Source organism: Dunckerocampus dactyliophorus, chromosome 13 (assembly GCF_027744805.1).
Source record: "Dunckerocampus dactyliophorus isolate RoL2022-P2 chromosome 13, RoL_Ddac_1.1, whole genome shotgun sequence".
Lineage (NCBI taxonomy): Eukaryota > Metazoa > Chordata > Actinopteri > Syngnathiformes > Syngnathidae > Dunckerocampus > Dunckerocampus dactyliophorus.
The window spans coordinates 26,342,826-26,365,478 of record NC_072831.1 but is presented as its reverse complement, the minus strand read 5'-3'; the positions used below and the strand labels follow the sequence as shown (position 1 = coordinate 26,365,478).

At 42.0% G+C, this 22,653-nt stretch overlaps 1 protein-coding gene across 2 annotated transcripts; it reads right to left on the bottom strand.

Moving 5' to 3' along the window:
* Window positions 1-467: 467 nt before the first annotated feature.
* lclat1 (lysocardiolipin acyltransferase 1) lies at window positions 468-21,797 on the bottom strand. 2 transcript variants are annotated; one of them, XM_054797281.1, is made up of 6 exons: window positions 21,446-21,797; window positions 9,234-9,401; window positions 7,640-7,838; window positions 7,207-7,353; window positions 5,690-5,806; window positions 468-4,798 (listed from the first exon to the last, which is right to left on the bottom strand). In XM_054797281.1, exons 2-6 carry the CDS (start codon window positions 9,399-9,401, stop codon window positions 4,269-4,271), a joined length of 1,161 nt encoding a protein of 386 aa, XP_054653256.1. In that variant the 5' UTR covers window positions 21,446-21,797; the 3' UTR covers window positions 468-4,268. The 2 variants fall into 2 exon arrangements, with proteins under 2 accessions (XP_054653256.1, XP_054653257.1); XM_054797282.1 differs by lacking the exon at window positions 9,234-9,401.
* Between the last annotated feature and the right edge of the window lie 856 nt (window positions 21,798-22,653).

Below are 22,653 nucleotides of genomic sequence, written 5' to 3'. Positions count from 1 at the left end.
CGTATAAAATGTGCAGTTGACCTTGAATTCTGGCAAAGCTGACATTCTACGTGACGACAAGCTTTTAAAATTGTCCCAATTTTCTGGTATTTCATTTTTATTTTAAAATCTAGTTTTTATGTTTTGTGCAATTTTACGTGTTTTACTTTTTTTTCCAAAACCTGACGAAATTACATTTTTTTTAAAATCTGAAAATATTGTTTTTTATCCAAAACATGAAGAAAACTAATGTTTCAGAAAAAAACGTGCCCACAGTTGACCTTCAGTACTAGCAAAACTGACAACCCCATGACAACGGTTCAAACTACAAAAGTGCGTACGATTATCGAGGTTTTTGAGTTTTTTTTACCCCCACTTTTGTACAACCTTGACTGCAACCCAAACATGAAGAAAACAAATTTGAGATATGTTTATCATTGGACAGCGTTTAAGGATAGTCAAGTAGACCAAAAAAAACACAAAAAGAGGCATGTAAGGAGTCATAGTTTATTTAATCAGCTGTATTTTTCTTGATTTCGTAAACTTTACTTGCGACTCGCTCTGTGTTTACCTGAGGGTTCTCGTGTTAACAGGTCCAGCATCGGCAATTACTGTAGCAATAACCACCAATAATAACAACAAAAATGACACAGATTCAAGCTTGCCGTGTTTGGTAAATTCAAAATCACAGTGAGCGGAGAAAAGCACAGAACAGCTACAAATTGGTCTTCGCCGCATACATGTGGTCAGGTTTGATCGTGCTGAAAGGATGTTAGCCTCGGTGGCACTTTTGCTACAAGAAGCTGTCGTCCAATCCACATGTTCCAAATCGTAGCCCCTCCGCCGAGTCATCAAACATTGTGGCGTGAAATGTCTAAGCGTGGCCCTGCCCTTGTTTGGCACAATCCCGTCAGCTGTCATTTGGTAATTGAGTTTAGCAGGCGCATCAATGTCTCTCCACTGCGACACACGGGAGAAGTGAGAATTAAGGGGCTTTTGTTGGGGGATTAGATTGACTTCAGGGGGCAGTTTTCCACTCCAAGTGTGGTCCTCCGGCACTGTGCCACCCTGCGTGCTGGTGGGCCATGTTGTCCCAACAGGGCTTTCATCCCAAGCCCGGCAATGCGCCCCTCCCCCACAAGCCCAGTAAGGACATTTGCTTTATCCAGTGATTCTCAACTGGTGGGTCGTGAACCAAATGTGGTTTTCATCAAGTCGCGACAATTAATCTTAAAACCAACAACGTTTGTTCTTGTTCAACTGCCATTAAGACATTGAGTGTGCCATCCTGTCTCTTGTTGAGCCATATAAAATGTTTGACCGCAAGCATTTTATGCTTATTATATATGAGCTGTTTAAGTGGAACTTACATATTAGTTGTCTATTCAATTGTCATATGTGGAGGTGTTCGGAATGGCCTTGTAAAATTGCTAATTGTAATCGCTAGCGGGGTTATGGGATTTTACACGTTAATTTGCGCATTTGTTTAAGTGCATTTCGGTTATGTTGAAAGTCACAGAGAAATTATTTTGCATCTTAAATGTAAACGCACACGTAAACAAACAACAACAAAAAAAGTTTTTCCTTTTCCTCTGTTGTTGTCCAGAGCTATACTGTTCTCCAGTCCAATCGCTTGTAGTCTGGATAGCTGAATGTTTCCCCTTCAAGCCGTCTTTCGTGCTGTACTGTGAATGTTACTAAATGTAGATACATGGGTTCCTTATTCCAGTACTTCTTGTCGAGCAGGCCTTTGCTACATGGTATTGATGTCAATGTTATTGAATCTAACCATTCCAACTGCATGGGTCTTTGTTCTGTTTGTGCCATCCTGTCTCTTGTTGAGCCTTACAAAATGTTTGACTGTAAGCATTTTATGCTTATTATAAATCAGCTGTTTAAGTGGAATTTACATATTAGTTGTCTATTCAATTGTCATATGTGGAGGTGTTCGGAATGGCCTTGTAAAACTGCTAATGCTAATCGCTAGCGGGGTTATGGGATTTTTAATGTTAATTAGCATCGAGCTAGCGCATTTGTGCATTTCGGTTATGTTGAAAGTCACAGAGAAATTCTTTTGTATCTTCCATAAGTTAGCATTGTCATGCTTTATTTCTGCATGTTCAGTTTTCGAACTTTTACAGACAATTTTGTTAAAATAATTGAGTTTGTGGATACATTTTTTTTTTACTAAACTTGTGCACTCCCTCAAATTCCAGCTCCTTGTGGAATAGAAGATACTTGAGAAATTTCAATTTGGGTCACCGCTTGTCATTAAGGGCTGATGATTCGGTGGTTCCGCAGCCAAACCAGTTGAGAACTACTGCTTTAAACTGCTTTAAACGCTAAACCACATAAAAAAAATCTTCCAATCTTGACTTGATTATGAAAAAGTGTAGCTATGTGAACCCTCGTCAGTGCGTACATTCTTTTAATTTTTTTTAACATCCATGGCAGGATCACCTTTGGCTTTTTATGTGCAAAAAAAGCGTGTTTTTTCCTGTAATTACCCACTTTAGGTATTTTATAATACAGGTAGCCATTTACTTTAGTGATAATTCTCCAGGAATTATAAAATGTCCTTTCTGCAATTTTCTCATTTATTACCATGACTGACTGAACGGTATGGATGAGTCCTTGCAGGTGCAGGTGCAGGTGCTCTGTACGTGTATGGCTTTGCTCCATCGAAGGGACGCGTGGGACAAAAACAAGACAGGACGACACAGAAAATGTATCATAAAACGCAATGGTGTAATTGTAACTGATTATTTTTTAAAAAGACATAACAATGAGAACGAGAATAGATAAATCTGTAAAATTGATTACTTTAATACTATGGTTCAAGGACGACGATGTAAATGGACAAACTGCCATTTTTAGCACTGCAGCTGGTTGGTTCGCGGCGTCACCACTCGCTATTGCCGCGTTTCCAGTGGTAAATGCAGGTACTAGCTGGGGCACCATATGGGTAACGTAAACCACTGCTGGTTGCTCATTGGTTGAGCTATAGAAATGACACAATCTAATTTGAACTTGTAGTATTATACTCCATAGTCTCCACTTTGCTGCAGCCCTCAGTCTCCACTTGGATTTGTCAAGAAGCAAATATAGGAGGAGACCCTTGTTCGCATCCATTGTTGCTGTTTGTTAGTGGGTCTCCTTCCGACGGATATGTTTGGTGGATTTTGCAGTTTCCAGCGGTACTATTTTGAAAACTGAGCCTAGTAGTGCTGGTACTGTGCAGAAAAAAAGCGGCTACAGTGATTCAAGCGAAGAAAAGGGTAAATAAATTCCTGCACTAAAATTAAATGGGTTCCTCCTTGACTCGTGTACCTGGTGAAAATTGGGTTGCTGTTTTGTGTAATACTTAGGGGTGTCCCGATCCAATACTGATATCAGATATCAGGACAATATCAGCAAAAAAACAAATTATAATCGGCCTACATCTAAAATCTCTGATAGTAGCAATCCACATTCCAGACTCCGCCCCAGCACGTCAATCCAGCAGCCGCCGGATAGAGCCCGCGTTACCACAACAACAGTATGTGCTAAGATGTTAGGCAAGGATCTTCATTAAAGTCCGAAAAAGACGTTGCAGCTGAGTGCAACACTTGTTGTGCACAAGTTTCCGATGGTGGGACAGAACCGGGGAAGTTTAATACGACCAAACTCACTGCACATTTGAAGCAGCGTCACACGGGACAACAGAAGTCATTAGCTGTGACAGAAAAGATGACCAGCCCCTGTCGATGGAGAGTAAAGTCGGGTTTAAAAGCTTAATTGAGCACCTCGGACCTCGCTATATTATGCCTAGCTGCTACTACAATGTGGATAAAACTACACCCCACATGCTTAAGGAAGTACATGGGTCCGTTTTTCTCATACCTGCTGATTATTGTTCTTTATTTGAGTACTATCACTTGATCAAGCCTTTCCAACATTCCACACCAAAAAATAAGTCCGAAAATTATGTATGATTCATGCTGATATTGGATTGAAATCGGTATCTGATGATATTCAAGGCTGCAATATCGGTATCTGATCGGAAGTGAAAATGTTGTATCGGGACACCTCTAGTAGAGATAGTGCAGATAGAGCTAACTAACAAAAGAAATCGTCTACCACAAGTAAACCCTGCGTCTTACGCAATTCGATGATTGGCGGAGCTAATAAAAGGATACACAAACTGAGGATCACGGCGGATGAAGTCCCCACATCCTTGTAAGGGGTCTCCGCTGAGGTCAGGAGGTCTTATTCCCTTTCTAAACGCATTAGTGGACCGTCAAGTGTCCTCACTTGATCTTTCCATCCAGCATGTTCTCCTTCTCATTTGCAGTGGCAGCGCAAACAGCCGTCCAATAGCGATGGCAGGCCAGCTCCAGCAGCTCCAGCCCGCCGGCCAGCTTCTGCTGGGCAACGAACACCCCCACCATGACCACCAAGTACAGCCTGAAGGGGGCCCAAAGCCACAGGCCGGCGAAGCACAGCGCGATAAAAGCGCTCCAGTAGAGCAGGGAGGCGGCTTTGATCAGAGACACGCGCAGCTCCGATTTGCACGGCGGCACGCGAGCGACGCCCTCCCGCTCGAAGCCCCGCGGCTGGCCCGAATAGAAGTCCCGCAGGCGGACCTCCTTCTCGGCCCAGCGCTCACGACACCAGGACTCCAGGTCGGCGGAGGGAGCAGGCAGCGACGCAACGGGATAGCGCCGCACATGGAAGTGGATCTCACGGGGGAAATGGCCGAGCATGAGGTGGCGTTCCGTCTGGGGGATGTTCTTGGGATACGCCACGGTGATGTCGTGGACAGCGTCCAGGTTGTCTCCTGAGAACAGACCCAACATTTTAAGTGTTTAAATAAACATCTGTCCTTGTCCCACTGGAACGTAGAACTATAAAAATAAAACTGAGGCAGACTGTTGAAACCACCACCACCATGTTCATCAGGGACACAGAAGGTACAGAATTAGACGAGTGCGATGACATCACACTTCCACAACACCTGCTTGGAGAGTTAGTGTCCAGCATGATGGGAGGTGGGGAGTAGTGGGGTCAGAGTTAGTATTTAAGAACATTGGAGGACTGCCAGAATGATTCGCTCATAGGGAAACATTAGAGGCAGCAGTTGGCTGTCTGGGAATTGGAAAAAGACGCGAGTACGCTGTAGTGGGTACTGGGACATTACCGAAGGTACCAAAACATTTACTTGAGACGTTGGCCTGAGGCATAAAGAGAATGGGAATTGTTGACAAAAGCTTAAGCAGGCACTTTTTAGTACTAAAAACTTGGTGGACCAGGGCTTGATGAGTATTTTTCCCCAAACATTTGATGTATCATTACAAATAAGGGAACACAAATTCAATTTTTGATTTAATTATTCTGGGGTTTGTTTTTTTTTTGTGTGTGTGTGTCATGTGTTTTGTCCACCGTTTTAGCTCCAATTTGATCAGCAGCCTTTGTACATTTTTAATACAGCCCCTACAAATTTGGAAGCCTAGATTGTCCAAAATAAATGAATACTCAATACTTTCCCCCACAAAATAACCCTGAACTCCGAGGTGCGCTGGTTGCGTCAACCACATAGTTCACCACATTCTTTTTACCCTGGAAACAATGGTGGAAAAGGGGCTACATTGTATGATCATTCAAACATCCAGCTATCATGGCATCAGGGCTCATTTTGGGGGGCCTCTGTTTGACAGATTAAACTTCTGACCTTTCCGTAACCGGTCCACAATGAAAGTGAACCCGGTGGTGCGTGGATGCAGTACGTGTTCGTATTTCGGGAGGTTGTTCTGGGCGGCGAACTTGTCGCTCCTCGCTCTCGTATTTTCTGCAAGAGAAACAGGATAAAGTTCGCAGCTACAGTCACAACAACTGTATGGCAGAGATACAATTGTATTTTTATGGGCTGACAATGAAGGAACACTTAATATACTGTAAACAAAAGAGGACAACCACTGTAATAAAACAGTACTATTGTATTTAGATTAAACTAGTAGTAACAATAATAATAATAGTGGTGTTGGTCATAGGGTTAGTGACTACGTTCCAGCACAGACACACAAGCAGCAGAGAGTGGGAGGATATAAACATAGCAAAGATGAGTGTTTATTAACCAAACATTTCCCTGGAACATGTAAACTATATGGTGACTCATTAGTCATATTATGTAACGCAAGAAGCTCCTTCAGGCAGCCATGGAGGACAAAAGGGACTACAGAGAGGCAGTTAATCTGGACGTCGACTTCATGTGCCCCCCCCACCCAGATTGTGATTCTTATACAAGCTTATATGTCATTTGTAGAAGATTTAAGTCAGGCTTAAGTGCGCCTTCATCTCCTGTTTGTAAAGGGTCGTATGGTTCTCTGTTAGGAAAAACCTCCATTAAAACTGCATGAACATATGCAGTATTTGGCGCACACAGCCCTGTTTTGTACCTCCAATATCGGATTTCCTCTAATAGCGGCCTCCATTCTAATAGATGCCGTGCCCCAATTAATCGCTAGGTGCCACTGGAATAAACAAGCACTTGCACCCCACACCGACGCACAGACTCCGTGTGTTTGTGGCTGTAACTTATGCTTGACCCCCATCTGCACTGCCTCGAGGTCACGTAGTTGAAACCCAGAAATAAACACCTGGTACTCTCTGCAGTTTTAGTAAATAAACAACCAGTATACAATGACATACAGTAATAAATATATTGTGAGCTTTAATGACATAGTTCTTGTCATTGATTGCAAAAACTGTACATAATATTGGGCAAGTGCCCCCTGATGTCCCCCCATGTCATGCTCCCAAATAAGCCTGGAGGTTTAAGAGGCTTACATGCTTTAGTGTGCACACACATGTCATTGAACATGAAAAGGCCCCAAAGCTACTGCTCAATTATGACGTCAGCTTCACTGGACCCTTGATGGCATGCCGATATGCGCATGGACATTTGGCTTCCCCTCATAAAAAAACAAAAAACTGGGGACTTTGTTTGGCTTAAGGAAAGGGATTTATGCGCCGGTGTCACTTGTCACATCAAGAGCATTGTGGGCGGGATAACAGTGTCGAGTCCAAGCATTTGGTTATGCATTATCACTTTCAAATTGCGTTTGCAAAGTGGTGTCAGCGCCAAGCGCCGAGGCAGGTGACACGCCATGCTGGGCAAGAGTGACTAATGTGAAATGCGGGCCATTTATCACAAAAATGGCGGCGACGGCGGCGTTCTTTGCCTCTCACCGGTGAGGTCGGTGCCCTCGGGGAAGAGAAGCAGCTGCAGGGGCTCTCTGATGTCACAGAAGTAGTCGAGCATGTTCTCCAAGTGCTCCTTGTCCTTCTCCCAACGGCGATGGATGAAGACAAAGCAGGCCACCTGCATTGCCCAGCCTGGAATGTTAAGTAGGCAGTTTTACCCAAATTCATTCAATACACACCATGTACATTTTTGACGATTGAGAGTCTGACAATTAAGGACATCATGGAAAAACTGTAAACGTATCCCACAGAGTATCCTTCAACTCTTACGGTAAATACACCGTAAAAGTTGTTCAACAAAACAACCAGGTTCCAATAATAAGATCAGTTTAAGTGAAATGGACTTGTGCCCATGTTGAGATCAAAGACAACGTAATACCCCTGGGTTCCCTCTTGGTTCAAATTAAAATCCACCTACCAAAGCCCGGCACGGCCTTCAGCGCAGCCTTGAGGCAGATCTTCTCCAAGCGGAGGTAGCTGTACCTCAGCAGACAGCACCAGAGGAACATCCAGTCAAGGCGCGTGCGGTGGTTCATGATGATGACGCTGCGCTCCCCAGGGACGAACGCGTCGCCCGTGATCACCACTTTCACCCCGAACACCAGCTCCAGCAAGGACTGCATAGGGGAGGAGGATAGGTGAGATGGTCTGTACGAGTATGTATTATACTCTCTACAACTATTACTAGCAAATAACCAGTTACTGTAACACATGCAGTTGTCACAGCAAAATGTCAAGCGGTGCTTACACCTGCACGCATTTTGCCTCCGCATTGTCCCGAAATACGTCATTTATTTATTTAGGCCGCGCCTGAAACACGCAGAGACTAGTTTGCACATTGTTTGTGTTCACGAAATGACCGCGCTCCCGCAGGACATATTTGTACTGTTTACGTCTAGTGTATGATGTGCATCGTTCCTGCATGGGTATGCATTGTCACTACCACTTCCCGCATCCGTGAAGCAGTCGTGGCATGACTTGGTCTCGCTTTGTCCAGCGCGACGTCACGCAATAGCAGGCATCAACCCCAGGCTTCATTAATTCCTCTATTTGCAAGGGACCTACAAGATGTTGAACTCCGGAGAAGAAGCTCTCATTGCAGAAAAAAAGGTAAGTCTATATTATCTCGCAGCTGCAGAAAGAGCAGGAAGAAGGCATAAACTAGAAAAAAGAAGGCACGGACAGTGGGGGGAGAGGGAATTGCTGACGAGAAGACATCGCTTTGAGCAATATGATCACTGATTAACAGAAATGCAGAAGAAAGACCCAAGAGGCTACAGAAATAAATTCCCTCCGACTTGCTCCAAGAGGCGGGACAAAAGATATCCTATAAATCATATAAATGAGAAACGCTGAGACGCTTTGATATGCACCGCCTGCATTGTTGCATTCACAACTAGTTCAATGTTCAAATTTTGAACATTTTAAAATTTTCTTTCTGCACTGGTACGCAATCCCGCACAGTTTACACATACGTCACACCTGTTTACCACCAATTTATTCATTGGCACGCAAAATTGCGTACCACTGCAGGGACAAAATGCAAATGTAAGCTAGCCTTCAGGCTTTCAAAGATACGCAATAAGTACAACACATGTAAATCCCTCCGGTTGTTTATTTGCCTATTGCAACTGCCTATCGCAAAAATTTGGGTCAAAAGTCTTCTATCTTTCCTGAGTTCAGTGAGGAATAGCAGCAAGCTGCATATCAAGTACTGTCATCAAGTATGTCTATCCACAGGTCGAGCATGTGATGTGATGTAAAGCCAGCTAGCCTATCTTCCATCTTCACATTCCACAGTTCAATTAGCATTGTCTGTAGATTTCGGCACATTTTGTGTCCAAATTAATCGTGATTCTATTCATCGAGATCCGCCCCAGAGCGGAACCGATCATCTGCACCACAATTATGCACACACGTACATCACGATGCAGCTCGTGAGTGTATTTTTCTATTTAAAAAAACAAATCAAGTTGAGAACACACTTAAGTAGGCCGAGCAGATGTACCCACCACAGGCAGGGTGAGCCAGGTAGCGACGATGCGGTCGGTAATCCAGCGGTACCAAGCGGGGGACAGCAGCATGAGGGGTAAGACTGGACCCAACATGAAGATGCTTCCAAAGAAACTGGCCAAAAACAGGGTCAGCATAAAGTACAGGCCCCGCACCGACACAGCCATCTGTGAAGATAGACAGAGCAAGGGGATCAAACTAGCTTGAGGGAAAAACTCAAAGCAATATGAAATAATGTACTTCTTTCTCATGCTTCAGCAAACACACGATGGATTACGGATGCTCATCAACGGCAAAGCCTGCTCTTCGGCTGTACTGTATTTTCCCACAAACAGTGGAAAATCCAGTGCGGACATTCCTGGAGTGGAATGTAAATAGAGGAACCGTTCTGACTGTGGGTAAGTAATTTTGGCTACATGGTCACTCAATCAAGAGTGGCTTCAAATTCCCGGAATGTATTGGTGCATTACCGTAGCCCACTTTTGACAGCTTCTCTCTGAATTCAGGCACTTTGGGGTTGGCAAATTCATCAATTCCGAATCACTGCGTGGAACGATTGTTGATTAATCACATTCTGAAGAAATGGGGCAATGTGGAGCCCACTACATGGCCAGTCTCAACTTGTTTGCCATCTGAAGAAGATCATCAGCTATGGGACCTCCGCTATAGCCGTATTATTCTGGCAGTGAAGCAGGAGCTCAACATTATCATCGCGCAAGAAACTGTAGTAAAATGCCCATCCCTAGGTGGCAGTAATGCGCACAACTGTATACTCTCCCCCCAAAAAATTTAAGTTGAAGCAGTCATGTTTGCCATATTTGTCTGTCAGAGTTAAATCAAACAAATCCTGTAGAAAGTCCAGAGAAAGTCCAGAAAGTGTACAGGTATTTTCTAGGGCCTGATGAGTCAGCCCACAGCTGTTTTTTTTTTTATTTTTAATATTATACAAGTCATAATATTAAGAGAAATTAACATCATAAAGTTGAAATATTAAAGACAAAACATCCATAATATGAGAAACAAAACAGACAATCAATTTGCAACTTTAGGAAATTTAGGATGGGCAAAAGTTATATCATAATAAAGTAAAAATATTATTAGAATAAAGACAGAATATTAAGAGAAAAAAAATGTATGAGAAGGAAGTTGAAAACATTTATGTCCTCCAGTGGGGACATGACAGAAAGTAACTGAGAACCACTGATTTATACTAAAGCTGAGATGCAGGCTGTTCTTTAAATATAAAAAACTCAGCATATCTACATGGGTTGCATTAAAAAATGTAAAAGTGGCATAAAACTAAAATACAAATATGAGGCATTCATAGAACGCATTCAAAGACGTTGAAATATAATGTAGCATTCTACACTGGTCAGTAGGTGTCAGTAATGTTACTGTAATGTTCGGTGAGACACGCAAGCGCACCAGACTTGATCGCCGGAGCAAGCTAAAACTCAACTTTGAACCCCCAACGGCACGTCGCCCCACCACTCAGTTCCGCAAGCATCAGAGCACATTTACAGCAACGTGAGTCTTATTCATGTCTTAAATGGCTTATTTTCTGTTATTCGGTCTCGTATATTGGATGTTTTTTTACCCAGCCATATTATTCAATTATGCAATTCCTAGTACATTCCATTTAATCCGCATTGCTTAATTTACCTGTGGAAAAATGAATGTTAACATCAGACAACTTTTGGCCAATTACCGATTATTCTGCAATGGCTGTAATCGATCTATTAATCGGTCAGGCCCTTGTTTTTTCTGCAGTCCATGACACATCCTGCCATAAAGTTTCTTAGAAATGAGTTAAAATGTATGTCAGCTGTGCCGATTAGTTAAAAAAGGCACCCTTATGTTCTGCCTCCCAGTGAAAAGTGGGTTTAGGCACTGTACCGCTGCCGTTGGACTGTGTGATTTAGATGCGGATGCGTTCTCACGTACAGCTCTTCGGAGGCAATCACTTTGAGGAGTACAAGTATGAGCGGGCCTTTAATGAGGTCCCAAGCTAGAATGGAACTAAGAATGGATATTGCGCTACTTGTTAAGTAACTCGTAGCTTTATGACCTTGAAAAAAGGAAAAGGATATGAGGAAGGTGAAGCGATAAAATCATACATGTCTGAGTCACAATACAATAGAATGACCGCTTTATCAAACTGTTCCTTAAAGTGAGCTTAAAGGATTGCTTTTACTTGCTATTCCACTCAGCTGTGCAACAGCAGGCCTTCTTAAAATCCCTACCTGGCTCATATGAGTATTGGTATTAGGACCATCAATCTAATTATCAAACAGAACCACTGTTGCTCTTCGTGAACTCACTACCTACCGGGTTCTCTTTGACAGTTGCTTCACAGTAGCTGCCACATAGCAGACATAGCAAACTGGCAATTAGATCCCTGAGGGAAGTGAGTCGAGCCTGTGATCCTTCTGAAATTCAAAACCCAGAAACAGGACCAGCAATTGTCTGTTACGTAACGGCTATGAGGGGGACTCATCTGGATATGTCAATGACAGACAAGCCCTTGGCATTTCAAGGTAATTTTACACTTGTGGAACATGTGCCCCCCCCACCAGCCTCACCAAATGTGCTATACCGACCAAAAAACAGGTATCACAGCATTCACACCATGGTTGCTAACAATGCCAGAAAAATATTCAATTAGCCAATCCAAAAGCAACGCCGTGCAGTGCCACACGTCATACATACATACCATAAATGTTCCAATTAATGCCGGGTGAAAAAAGATTGCCGCTAACCAATGTTGTTTTTGTCGACGACGACAAAATAATTTCAATGACACCCCTTTTTTCATGACGATAGTGCGACGGTGACGCGCTAAACGTTGCTCTTTGGTGACTAAAACATGACGAGACGTGTGCGGGTTTCCATAGATGAGACGAGACTGGACAAAAATGTTAGTGGGTCTGTTAGTAGGTCTGTCAGACGCTCAAAATGCAGTTCAATATGCACGCGGTGTTTAAAGGTCATCCAATTCTTGAAACACGGATTATGTGAGAAAAATAGCACACTTTTTGTTGTTGCATAAAATACATACACATTTCATAGATGTAAGTCAATTAATTTTCATTTGGGAAAAAATTAAACAGATTCCACTGGGTCCTAGTTGTATGTCCGACAAAAAAAAACACAACAACAACAACAAAACAAACAAACAGCAACGTCACCCTTCTCATCTTGAGAGACAGAGTCCGACAGCCCACCGGAACCTTTGACATCAACGCCTAAGGCCCGTTAAACCAAGTCGAGGCGCTGTTGAAAAGTGAAACAGATCTAGAGTAAGTAAAGCAGTGTAATTTTGTGTTTCAAATTGTAAGGGGGCAGCACGGACAGGGACAGGAGCAGGATCAATAGCCTGATCAGGAGAGCGAGCTCTGTCCTGGACGGTCCTCTGGACTCCGTGGAGGAAGTGGGGGAGAGAAGGATGTTGGCTAAGCTGACATCCATCATGGACAACACCTCTCACCCGCTACATGATACTGTTGTTTCCCTGGGCAGCTCCTTCAGCAGCAGACTGTTACACCCACGGTGTAAGAAGGAGAGGTTCTGCAGGTCCTTCATACTGACCGCTGTCAGGCTCTACAACACCTGCACCACCTGAACCATGTTGTAGTCACTATGCATTTCTTTACACTGTACTCTTTACTTGCGTATCTTGCTTGCTGCTGTAACAAGTAAATTTCCCCGCTGTGGGATAAATAAAGTACAAATACAAATACAGTAAAATGTTGTCTAAATTAAATAACGTGTTGTTGTTGTAATTGGCAGTTGTGTAATCTGTAACTTTTTACATTTTTGACAAAACAGTGCCTCAAGAAAGTACCTCTAACTCTTGTATAAAACATTATTTTTCAAATAAAAACTTTAATCCTTCATGAATGTCGCATTTGTATGAGGAGGGCTATGTAGTGGCATTTTAAAGGAACTATAGTTGCTACAAGGCAAATAGTTATGGCCAGTTGAGCCTATAACAATATTATTGATAGGGAACAAATACACGTTATTGTTACTACAGTATATCACGCTTGAACAGACACATCTCTGTCGCAAGGCAACACAAGACTGCCCTACTCCTCGTATGACGTCACACTTCTACACCATCCATCCATCCATTTCCTATGCCGCTTCTCCTCATTAGGTTCGCGGGGGTATGCTGGAGCCTATCCCAGCTGACTTCGGGCGAGAGGCGGGGTACACCCTGGACTGGTTGCCAGCCAATCGCAGGGCACATATAGACAACCAACCATTCACACTCACATTCATACCTATGGACAATTTAGAGTCTCCAATTAACCTAACATGCATGTTTTTGGAATGTGGGAGCAAACAGGAGAAAACCCACGCACGCACGGGGAGAACATGCAAACCCCACACAGAAAATGCCCAACGGAGATTCAAACCCAGGTCTTCCTGATCTCCTAACTGTAACTATTAACTTATTTTTACACTTGCATGACAAAAGTTTGATAACGGCAACAGTTTGACACAAGTATCATTCAATTTGTATGATTTCCTAAGAAAAAGACCATTTTTTAAAATCCGAACAGCAACTGGGAAGGGATTGTGTCAGACCAGAAATGTTCTACTTGGTGTATGATTCATTTTGGGCATGTTTATTTCTAAAGACAAACTGAGGGGTCACCAACCCCCAACATATACTGTGGATGAATCATACATACGTACACTACTCTATACTACACAAATGTTTCAAACAGCTTTACACTTCGCACCGGGGGCCAGTCAATTATTGCCAAGTTTTCCACCACGTAGGTTAAAGGGGGCTTGCAGAGTCTTGAATTGATAAGGCTTTGCTGACGCAGTGAGTGTCGAGCAGATGCTACAGGGAATTATTTCATCCAGCAGGTGCGCAATGCAGCTCACCCCTTTCCACCTCAATTATCACCATGTGCATGTGCGTACGCACGCGCGCACACACACACACACGCTGGGCTAAGACCGGCCTTCGACTGGGAACAGCGGCGTGACGCAGCAAGACTCGATATATGGCAACCGAAGAGGCTGAAGATTTATTAATAACAACACAAATAAAGTGCAAGCGTGCAGGCAGTAAAGGTTATTGATATTAATGATGGAAAATGTGCGGCAAGGGGTATTAAAATTTTCTTTATGTCGGAACTCACCCAAGAGTGGCAATTGGAATAATAAAGGACAGGATAAAACCTACAGTATGTAGCGTCAACAGCAGTGATTCCACTTTCTTACATCTTTCTCTTATAATTAATGTAACCACAAGAGACTTGTTGGGACGCTAGGGAAACTATTTTCCCTAATGCACCCCCAAAAACCCTTTTGTTTCCAGACTCTGCATACTCGAACCAGTTATTAGTTTGATTTAGTCCAATCCAATGGGATTCCATTTAAACACCACAGTGATAATAATCCTGCAAAGCACCTCCCTCGAAACGCAAGGCAGCATGCAATTCGCAGCGTTTCCCCGCAGTATGCGGAGAGAGCGGCCCAAGTCAGACTTCTCTGGCAGCCGTCGTGCATTCTTTTGCTTGAAGCCCGACATCAGACATCCCGACAGATGCGCGCTCAACAATAAGTGTCGTGTGCGGCTTTATGACACAAACAAAGAGGGAAGGAATGAAATAAATAGATAGGGCCGTCAAATAAATTACACATGCTCGTCTTATTTTAAGTTCTCATAAGCAGCTTGAGAGAAGCGAACGCCTCTAGCGCTGAACAAACAACAAAATCTCAAAAGTAGAATACGCCTAAAGTTGTAGTTTAGCCACAAACTGCACTGGAGTCGGCTAGCACTAGCAGACTTTTACACTACACTGACAGAACCCCACGAGGGACAGAGTGCTTGAGTGCTAAAGTGCCTAGGTGTTAAAGTACTTGAGTGCTGAAGTACCTAAGTGCTACTAACGCCGGCAACGTTCTCATACATGAAAAAGTGTTTGAGTGGCCCCTTTGACGCTGCCTGTAAAAACCCGGTCACTGTTCTGTGAGAGGACGGCGCCGACGGATTGAAGGAGCAATGTCAACCTGGCAATTTTCCGACTTTGAAGCCGTAACAGAAGCAGGACGCTGCCTGTGTGTAGTGGTACCGCGATAGCAAAATTAAATTGTGTGAAAGGACACGAAGCTGTGGCAAAAACCCATTTCTCTGGGTTCTGAGTTGAACAGCAACCATTTTCAGACGGCCTGTAAAAGCCGGCCTTTTTCCTGTCATGTCGTGGAACTGACACCTGGCAATGTTTTTTCGCCATAACAGAATTAATTAGTTCCAGGCGGTCCGACTCTAACCGAAATAGACGTTCACCGAATCAATTTTTCCCCATAGGAAATAATGTCAATCCAATTAATCTGTTCCAGAAAGCCAAAAATGTTAACACAAAACGCCTTTTGAAGTTTGACATGAAGAAAACAATTCACACTGCATATAAATGATGACTGAAAGAAATATATCAACATTAAAGGTTACTTTTAACTTCACAGAAGATGTGACTGAAAACAGGACGGTGGTGGTGCTTGATCTCGCTGCCGCATCGTGTTTTTGGGAACAGGTCATGTCTTCAGTGAAGGTAAAAGTAACCTTAAATGTTCATTTATCCTTTTCATTTGGTATTCATATGCATTCAGAATTGATTTATGCACGTAAAACTACAGTATAATTGTAAACAGAGTCAACAGCTGATGACGTCATAAACGGGCGACGTAATGTCCGGTTCCGGTTGCCATTTTGTTCAGCTAGCTAATAGCAAGGAAGAACGCCTTGTGATAAAAAAAAAAAACACAAATATTAAGAACACAGTTAGACTCACACAGTGTATTAACAACACAACAAGACGCGCGGAATACTGCACGCTAACTGGAGAATGCACGCACCCCGAGGCAAAAGTGTGGCATAACTTTTCTACGTTAACCCAAGAACACGCTAACCAGGGCAGACGCTAACCAGGGCAGATGCTAACCAAGGTTCCACTGTATCAGTTTGACGCTGGAGCTGACTATTTCTATTTCCAATGCCTCCTAAGGGCGAACTGTTGGTCAGAGGTGGGAACAGCCTCCCTTTGCGGTTGCGCAGTACAATGAAACTAAAGTTTCAACATCAACTTTGCAAAGACAAGCATACAAGGTCATGGAGTCTCTCTGTAATTACACGTTTGTTTCCGAGGTCTGTAGATAAATGCGGAGTATCCTTTTGGAAAATGAAAATAGACGGGAAGGGGAAAAAAAAAATCATCATATGCATGGAGATCTGAGGGTAGAGAGAGATGAAGGTCAACATCTAATGTGGTTTTTAACAAGCACTCAATCAGTCTGAAGGCATCAATTACAGCCCGAGCTACTGCTGAAGTTGAGCCGGGAGCCTAACAAGGTGCAATCAGGCTAAATAACAGCTGGTGTCGCTCAAATCAGAGGTGCATTTTTCTAAAGGTTTGCACCTCAAGGCTGAGTGTGTCACCAGTGACGTGTTTAGCCTGACGCCCTTCAGTGCGTACTAGAGAAATGGTGCCCGGGCTTTTTTCAACTTAAAAATAACAGCCTCAATGACACTAGTTTTAAGACACAATAACACGCAGGAGAGCGCAGACCTCTGCCAAAGCAAAATAACGATGCCGGTGGACCCTCTGAGGTCAAACATAAACTATCCAACGGAATACACAGTTCCAGTTGAATGTGTGCAGACATATTCGCATTCAGTTTCTTTTGACTTGTACTATACTCCAATGGCAATAGAGATAGTCTGTCACAGGGTCAAAGTGTCAAAGTGTACAGGCAATGTTAGAACATTTGTAACAGGCACATAGGATGTAAAAATACATCAACACCGAAGAGCAATAAAATATGATAATGATTGCTAGCCACATTGTATTGAGTAGCCAGGGTGGTGACACGTCACACTTTTGCTGCTCAGCTAGTGGTAATTCCATTCCTATGGAATATGTGGGGGCATTGCATTTTTTTTAAAGCCAAATAACAAGCAAAATAAGCTTGTGGAGTTTGTTAGGAATGGAATATGTTCCACTCCATCATGGACAAGTGCAAGTACTTCTCCAAAACAGCGTGGAAAATATTCCATTCCTAACAAGTTCATCCTCTGGCTAGCTTGCAAAAATTTTCAGGAATGTTTTTGCACATGTCATGCACAACAGCGGTTCAAATAGCCAAAACACCTCATCAGGGGTCTCATCCATAAAAGTGTGTGGAATTGTGACTAAAAGTTCCAAACCCAAAATGTGCGCGTGGACAAAAATATTCACACTTACAGTAAAAAAAAGTGGCACACACACACACACACACACACACACACCTTCATGCCATTTGTGGTGGAAGTGTGCGTACACAACTCCACCTCACATTACGCCCTCTCCAGGCCTCCACTTCACCATAGGTCAATGCACAGTGTTTCGTGAATGCGGCGTCAGTATGTAACATGTATGTGAATCACGGCTGGTGAGAAGACGACGAGGACAAAGAGGCGGAATCTCATTGAACTGTAGGTGGAAATACTGAAAAAAAGTATATTTGGATGACACAGTAGTGGCATAACACATAAATGAAAGATGACCGAGGCCTGAGTGACAGCACATGCACTGTCATCGGCGTGTGTGGAACTTGGCACACCGTGGAAGAACTTAAAAAAAAAAGTGGTTGAGCGAGCATGTTTTTAATATAGCCTACATTACATTACATTACATTACATTACATTACAGTATACGCAGTTCACTCAAGTACTTTATGCAAAAAAAGTCACAACAATGATGAAGTTATGTCACAGATTGAGTGCTGTATTTCCAGACGGATAGTTGTAAAATATTTAACAGTACGCTGACTTTAACACCATGGAGATATTGGTAATATCGTCATTTTTAGGAACTCATTTTGTGTATTAGTAATAGGGAATCAGAACAAAACGAATGAGCAAACTCACATTTAGCAAGAAAGAAAACGATTAAGAGTAATAAGTACACACACGGCCCTGACCCTATCAACACAAATATACAACCTGTCTTCTTTTTTCCCCCAAATTCCATTTTTCACGTTTTAATTTGTGATGCGCGAGACCGCAGATTTGGTTTCCGATCCGATGCTGAGCACAATTCAGGCTGGTATCGGCGATACGCATCCGACATGTTCAAATTCACCTCACGTGTCTTGTAAAATGTTAAAAAGCAGTGTTTTTCATGTCTTAGCATAAAGAAGACAAGACGCTTGCATCTTCTTAACAGCACATTCCATCCGCGGTTCCGGCCCTACAAAATAGAGGCCGTGCTAACTCATACGAATGTTGGTATTGACGACATACGGTACTTCACATCTGCAACACAGAACTGTCTTATTATTCGATCAACTGTCCCAAGAAAAGAAAGCAACGGCGTGCCGGGGACATGCATATTGGCTCTTTATCTTGTAAACTTAAACACATAGAATTATTTCATCGCTAACTTGATGTTTATTACAGTCAATGATGATCAAATACATAACAATATTCTCATGATCAATTCAAACAACGACCATCAATTATCAATTTACACTCACTCCTCATATATTGACGAGCACATACAATATAGGATATTAGATCTGATTAATAAACATGTCAAATAACAACTCTTTCCACACGTTTTTTTCAGTCAGTAACGATGTGATGATAAATGCAATGATTGATGAACCTTTACTGGCTTCTTTGCTTGTTAATTTCTAACACATGACTTCATTTCATCACTTTTCAGCCCTGTTTTGCATACGTAAGCTTTATAAACGAGAGCCCTGATCCTTATCCGGATCAGCAACTACATTTTAGATCTGGATCCAATCTAAAATCACAAGTTACTTTCTTGTTTCGTTTGGCCATACTTAAATTTACACACCAAATTTATTGGATTTCCTCAAAAAAAAAAAAAAAAAGACACCGGCCCTTTAACAGGCCTCAATTGATCGCCGGATGTCTCATCATTTAAGACAAATGCATGCCTCCCTCAAAGAGACATCTCGGTCTACGGGTAGGAAACGCAATAACCTCGCTGCACAGACACCATCGTTCACCCGTTAAACATCAACACTTTACTTGTCGCTAACCAAAACAGCAGCACCTACCGAGACTGGTAAACTGGCTTTCAGATTAAATCAAATGTGGAGTCTTAGAACATATTTAGAACGAGTTCCTGTTCAGTTCTTCCCGTTTCTATGCATTATGACAGGGGCGTCCAAAGTGCGGCCCGGGTGCCATTGGTGGGAATTTTTTTAAAGAATTAACGTAATATTAATGGAGAAAAAAATAAGGTAATTTCTATAGCAAAAAGCTGAAATATTAAAATAAAAATATGTTATTTTTTAATTCGTAATATTATGAGAAGCTGATGTAATTTTTTTAAAATAAGGTTGGGGAAAAAGTTATAATATTATGCGAATAAAATCAAACTTTTATGGGAATACTGTAAAGTCATCATAGAAGAAAGTTGAAATAGTTGGAAAATATAAAAAAAAATAGAGCAGAAGAAACTGAATATCATACAGTCAATATCTTAAGAGAAAAATGTCCTAACAAAAAAAAGTTGCAATTTTACGAGAAGAAAAGATTATTAAAAAGATTATTTAAAAGTCGTAATATTATGAGAAACAAAAAAACAAGATGTTGTACCTTAAAATAAATAAAAAGTTACAATATTTAATGCAAATAAAGTCAAACTTTTATGGGAATAAAGTCATAATAGAAGAAAGTTGAAATGGTTGGGGAAAAAAGCTGTAATTTAAGCAGAATAAAGTCAATATCTTAAGAGAAAAAAGTCCTATTCACAATTTTACAAGAATAATGCTGTAAAATTATGAGGACAAATTATTATTATTATTTTTTTAAAGTCATACCATTATGAGAAACAAACGGAACAAAAAGTTATTAGGTCATAAAATTAGGATGCGTAGAAGTTATAGTTTTATGGGAATAAAGTCTTAATATTACAAGAAGAAAATAAAAAAAAGACTATTTAAAAGTCGGAATATTATGAGAAACAAAAAAACAAGACAATGTTGTAATTTGTGGAAAATTAGGTTGGGAAAAACATCACAATATCCTGGGAATAAAATCATAATGTTACAAGAAAAAAGTTAAAATAGTTTGAAGTTTGAAAAAAAAAAAAACAGAGCAGAAAAAGTGGAAAAAAACAGCTGTAATTTTACTAAATAAAGTCAATGCATTAAGAGAAAAAGTTATAAATGGAATGAAGTCAAAATATTATGTGAATAAAGTTTTAATATTACATGAAGAACATTTACAAAGAGTATTTAAGAAAGTTGAAATATATGAAAAAAAACAACAGCAAAAATGGCAAGAAGACCGAAGTTCATACTAATAAAACTAATAAAATGGAGATGAAGGTTTTTCTTGAAATATATTTAACTTTTTAGCATTGCTTTTACAAAATATCAAAAGTGGCCCTTGCATCATTTCATTTCTCACTATGTGGCCCTCTGTGGAAAAAGTTTGGACAACCCCGCATTATAAATAAACGCCAGGCTCACCAGACCCCTAATAGGAAGCCATATCGTTCCAAATGATTCTCAAGCATCAAGGTCTGCGTCATTAATAGACGCATGCCCGCAGCTGCAGTTGAGTAACAAACGATATCTGTTCCTAACTTTCTGGAAACATGCAACACAGGTGAAAAACATAAACGTTTTGTGACTCATCCCGGCTGGCTGTGTCCTGGGTGTCAACTGCAGCTGTCAAGGTTGCTAGGCAACAAAAGTGGTGCTTTTTCAATCAGCTGTAATGCACAGCATATAGAAGGGAACATTTGGTGACGCAAAATGGAAACACTTGGTAGAGTAGACAGTTGTTTTTGTCTACACCAGTGTTGCACGGTGTACTTTTTATTGGGTTGTCCATTCGTTTTTTTGGAAAGAATATGCAATGCATTCACACCATACAGATGTGAACAGAACAAAGCCACATAGTTTCTTCAGCGGTAAATTGCAATATAATTAAATGACGTTAGCAATTAAATAGCAGCGGTTAATGGGAACCTAGCCAAGTAGGCTACCAGTGTTTATATCAAACTCAAACTTGCAGCATGATGACCTAAATGCTATCCAAGCTAGGTGGAGTTAACGCACAAATACAGTTTGTCGTTCAAGGGGACGTCACACTCCGCAGTCAGCAGGTACAATGACTAGTCGACAACAGGTGAAGCATGCTGTCACGGAATACCATACACACCTTGCGTGGGCTCCTCTTGCCTTACAGTTTGTCACAGTGTGCGAGCTAACTGGCTAGCTCAAACAGGTCCAGCCATTTGACTGCTACATAGCAGCTTGCTAATGGAAGCTAGATAGCTCAACTCGGCTAGGCTCGCTAACGGCTAACAACTACCTTCCTGGTCCTCGGATGACGATTAAAGTCGGAAGAAACGGTCTATTGATAAAAAGAAAACTTGTCGACCTTCTACGTGGATCACGTCTAGCTTGTTTTGGCGGTAGCTACAAGTGTAATGGCGTTAACCCGTTGCTATCACGGCCGCCCAACTTGCTACATTTCAGCTGCCGTTGCAGCCGGCCATCGACAGGCGGTGCTGTTTCTTCCCCATACGGCTGGAAGAAGGCTCATGTACAGCATGTTCGTATAGAAACTTCACTGACCCTACTGCGCTTTATGCTCAAATGCATCCATTGCGTTGGACTAAAAGTTTAACATTTAATCCAAATCAACATGCACCCCAAATACAACATACGTGCAATGTTGTAAGCATGCATGCAACATTATATAAAACCAGGAGCATAATATATAAAAGACAAAAAAAGTAATAAATAATGCAATAATTATCTTTTATTATTAAGTATTATTAATAATGACAATAATATTTTGGATATTATTTTTGCCTGTCTGGAAAAAAGCATCCGGTGTATCTCCATATTGTATGAGATTTCAGTATACCCCGTATGTCTGTAGCATACAGCATGTGTATGTGTTTTTCGCACTTGTGCGGAAGTGCGAACCAAACTCTGACACCGGTCGTACAGGGAATGAACACCTTGAGTTAGGTTGTCCATATTCCCGCAGTGCTCCCCACAGAATTCCTCAAGGAAGACGGTTGAATAACTTCTCCAAGTCCACAAAACACATGTAGACTGGTTGGGCAAATTCCCATCCACCCTCAAGGACCCTGCCATGAGTGTAGAGTTGGTCCACAGTTCCACACCCAGGACAAAAATCACACTGCTGCTCCTGAATCTGAGATTCAACTATCCGGCGGACCCTCCTCTCCAGAACCCCTGAATAGACCTGGAACACACCCTCCGGTCCCCCTTCTTAAAAACGGGGACCACCACCGGGGTCTGCCAATCCAGAGGCACCGCCCCTGATGTCCATGCGATGCTGCAGAGTCGTGTCAACCAAGACACGCCCAAAGCGGGGCCTTAAGGAAATAC

What these genes read in the sequence shown, in the direction of transcription:
- lclat1 (XM_054797281.1), bottom strand. Translation starts at nt 9,401, where the DNA reads ATGGCTGTGTCGGTGCGGGGCCTGTACTTTATGCTGACCCTGTTTTTG. An exon ending in GAAGGCCGTGCCGGGCTTTG is followed by an intron (nt 7,354 to 7,639) that starts GTAGGTGGATTT and finishes TTAACATTCCAG; the next exon opens with GCTGGGCAATGCAGGTGGCC. An exon ending in CGAGGGCACCGACCTCACCG is followed by an intron (nt 5,807 to 7,206) that starts GTGAGAGGCAAA and finishes TTTCTCTTGCAG; the next exon opens with AAAATACGAGAGCGAGGAGC.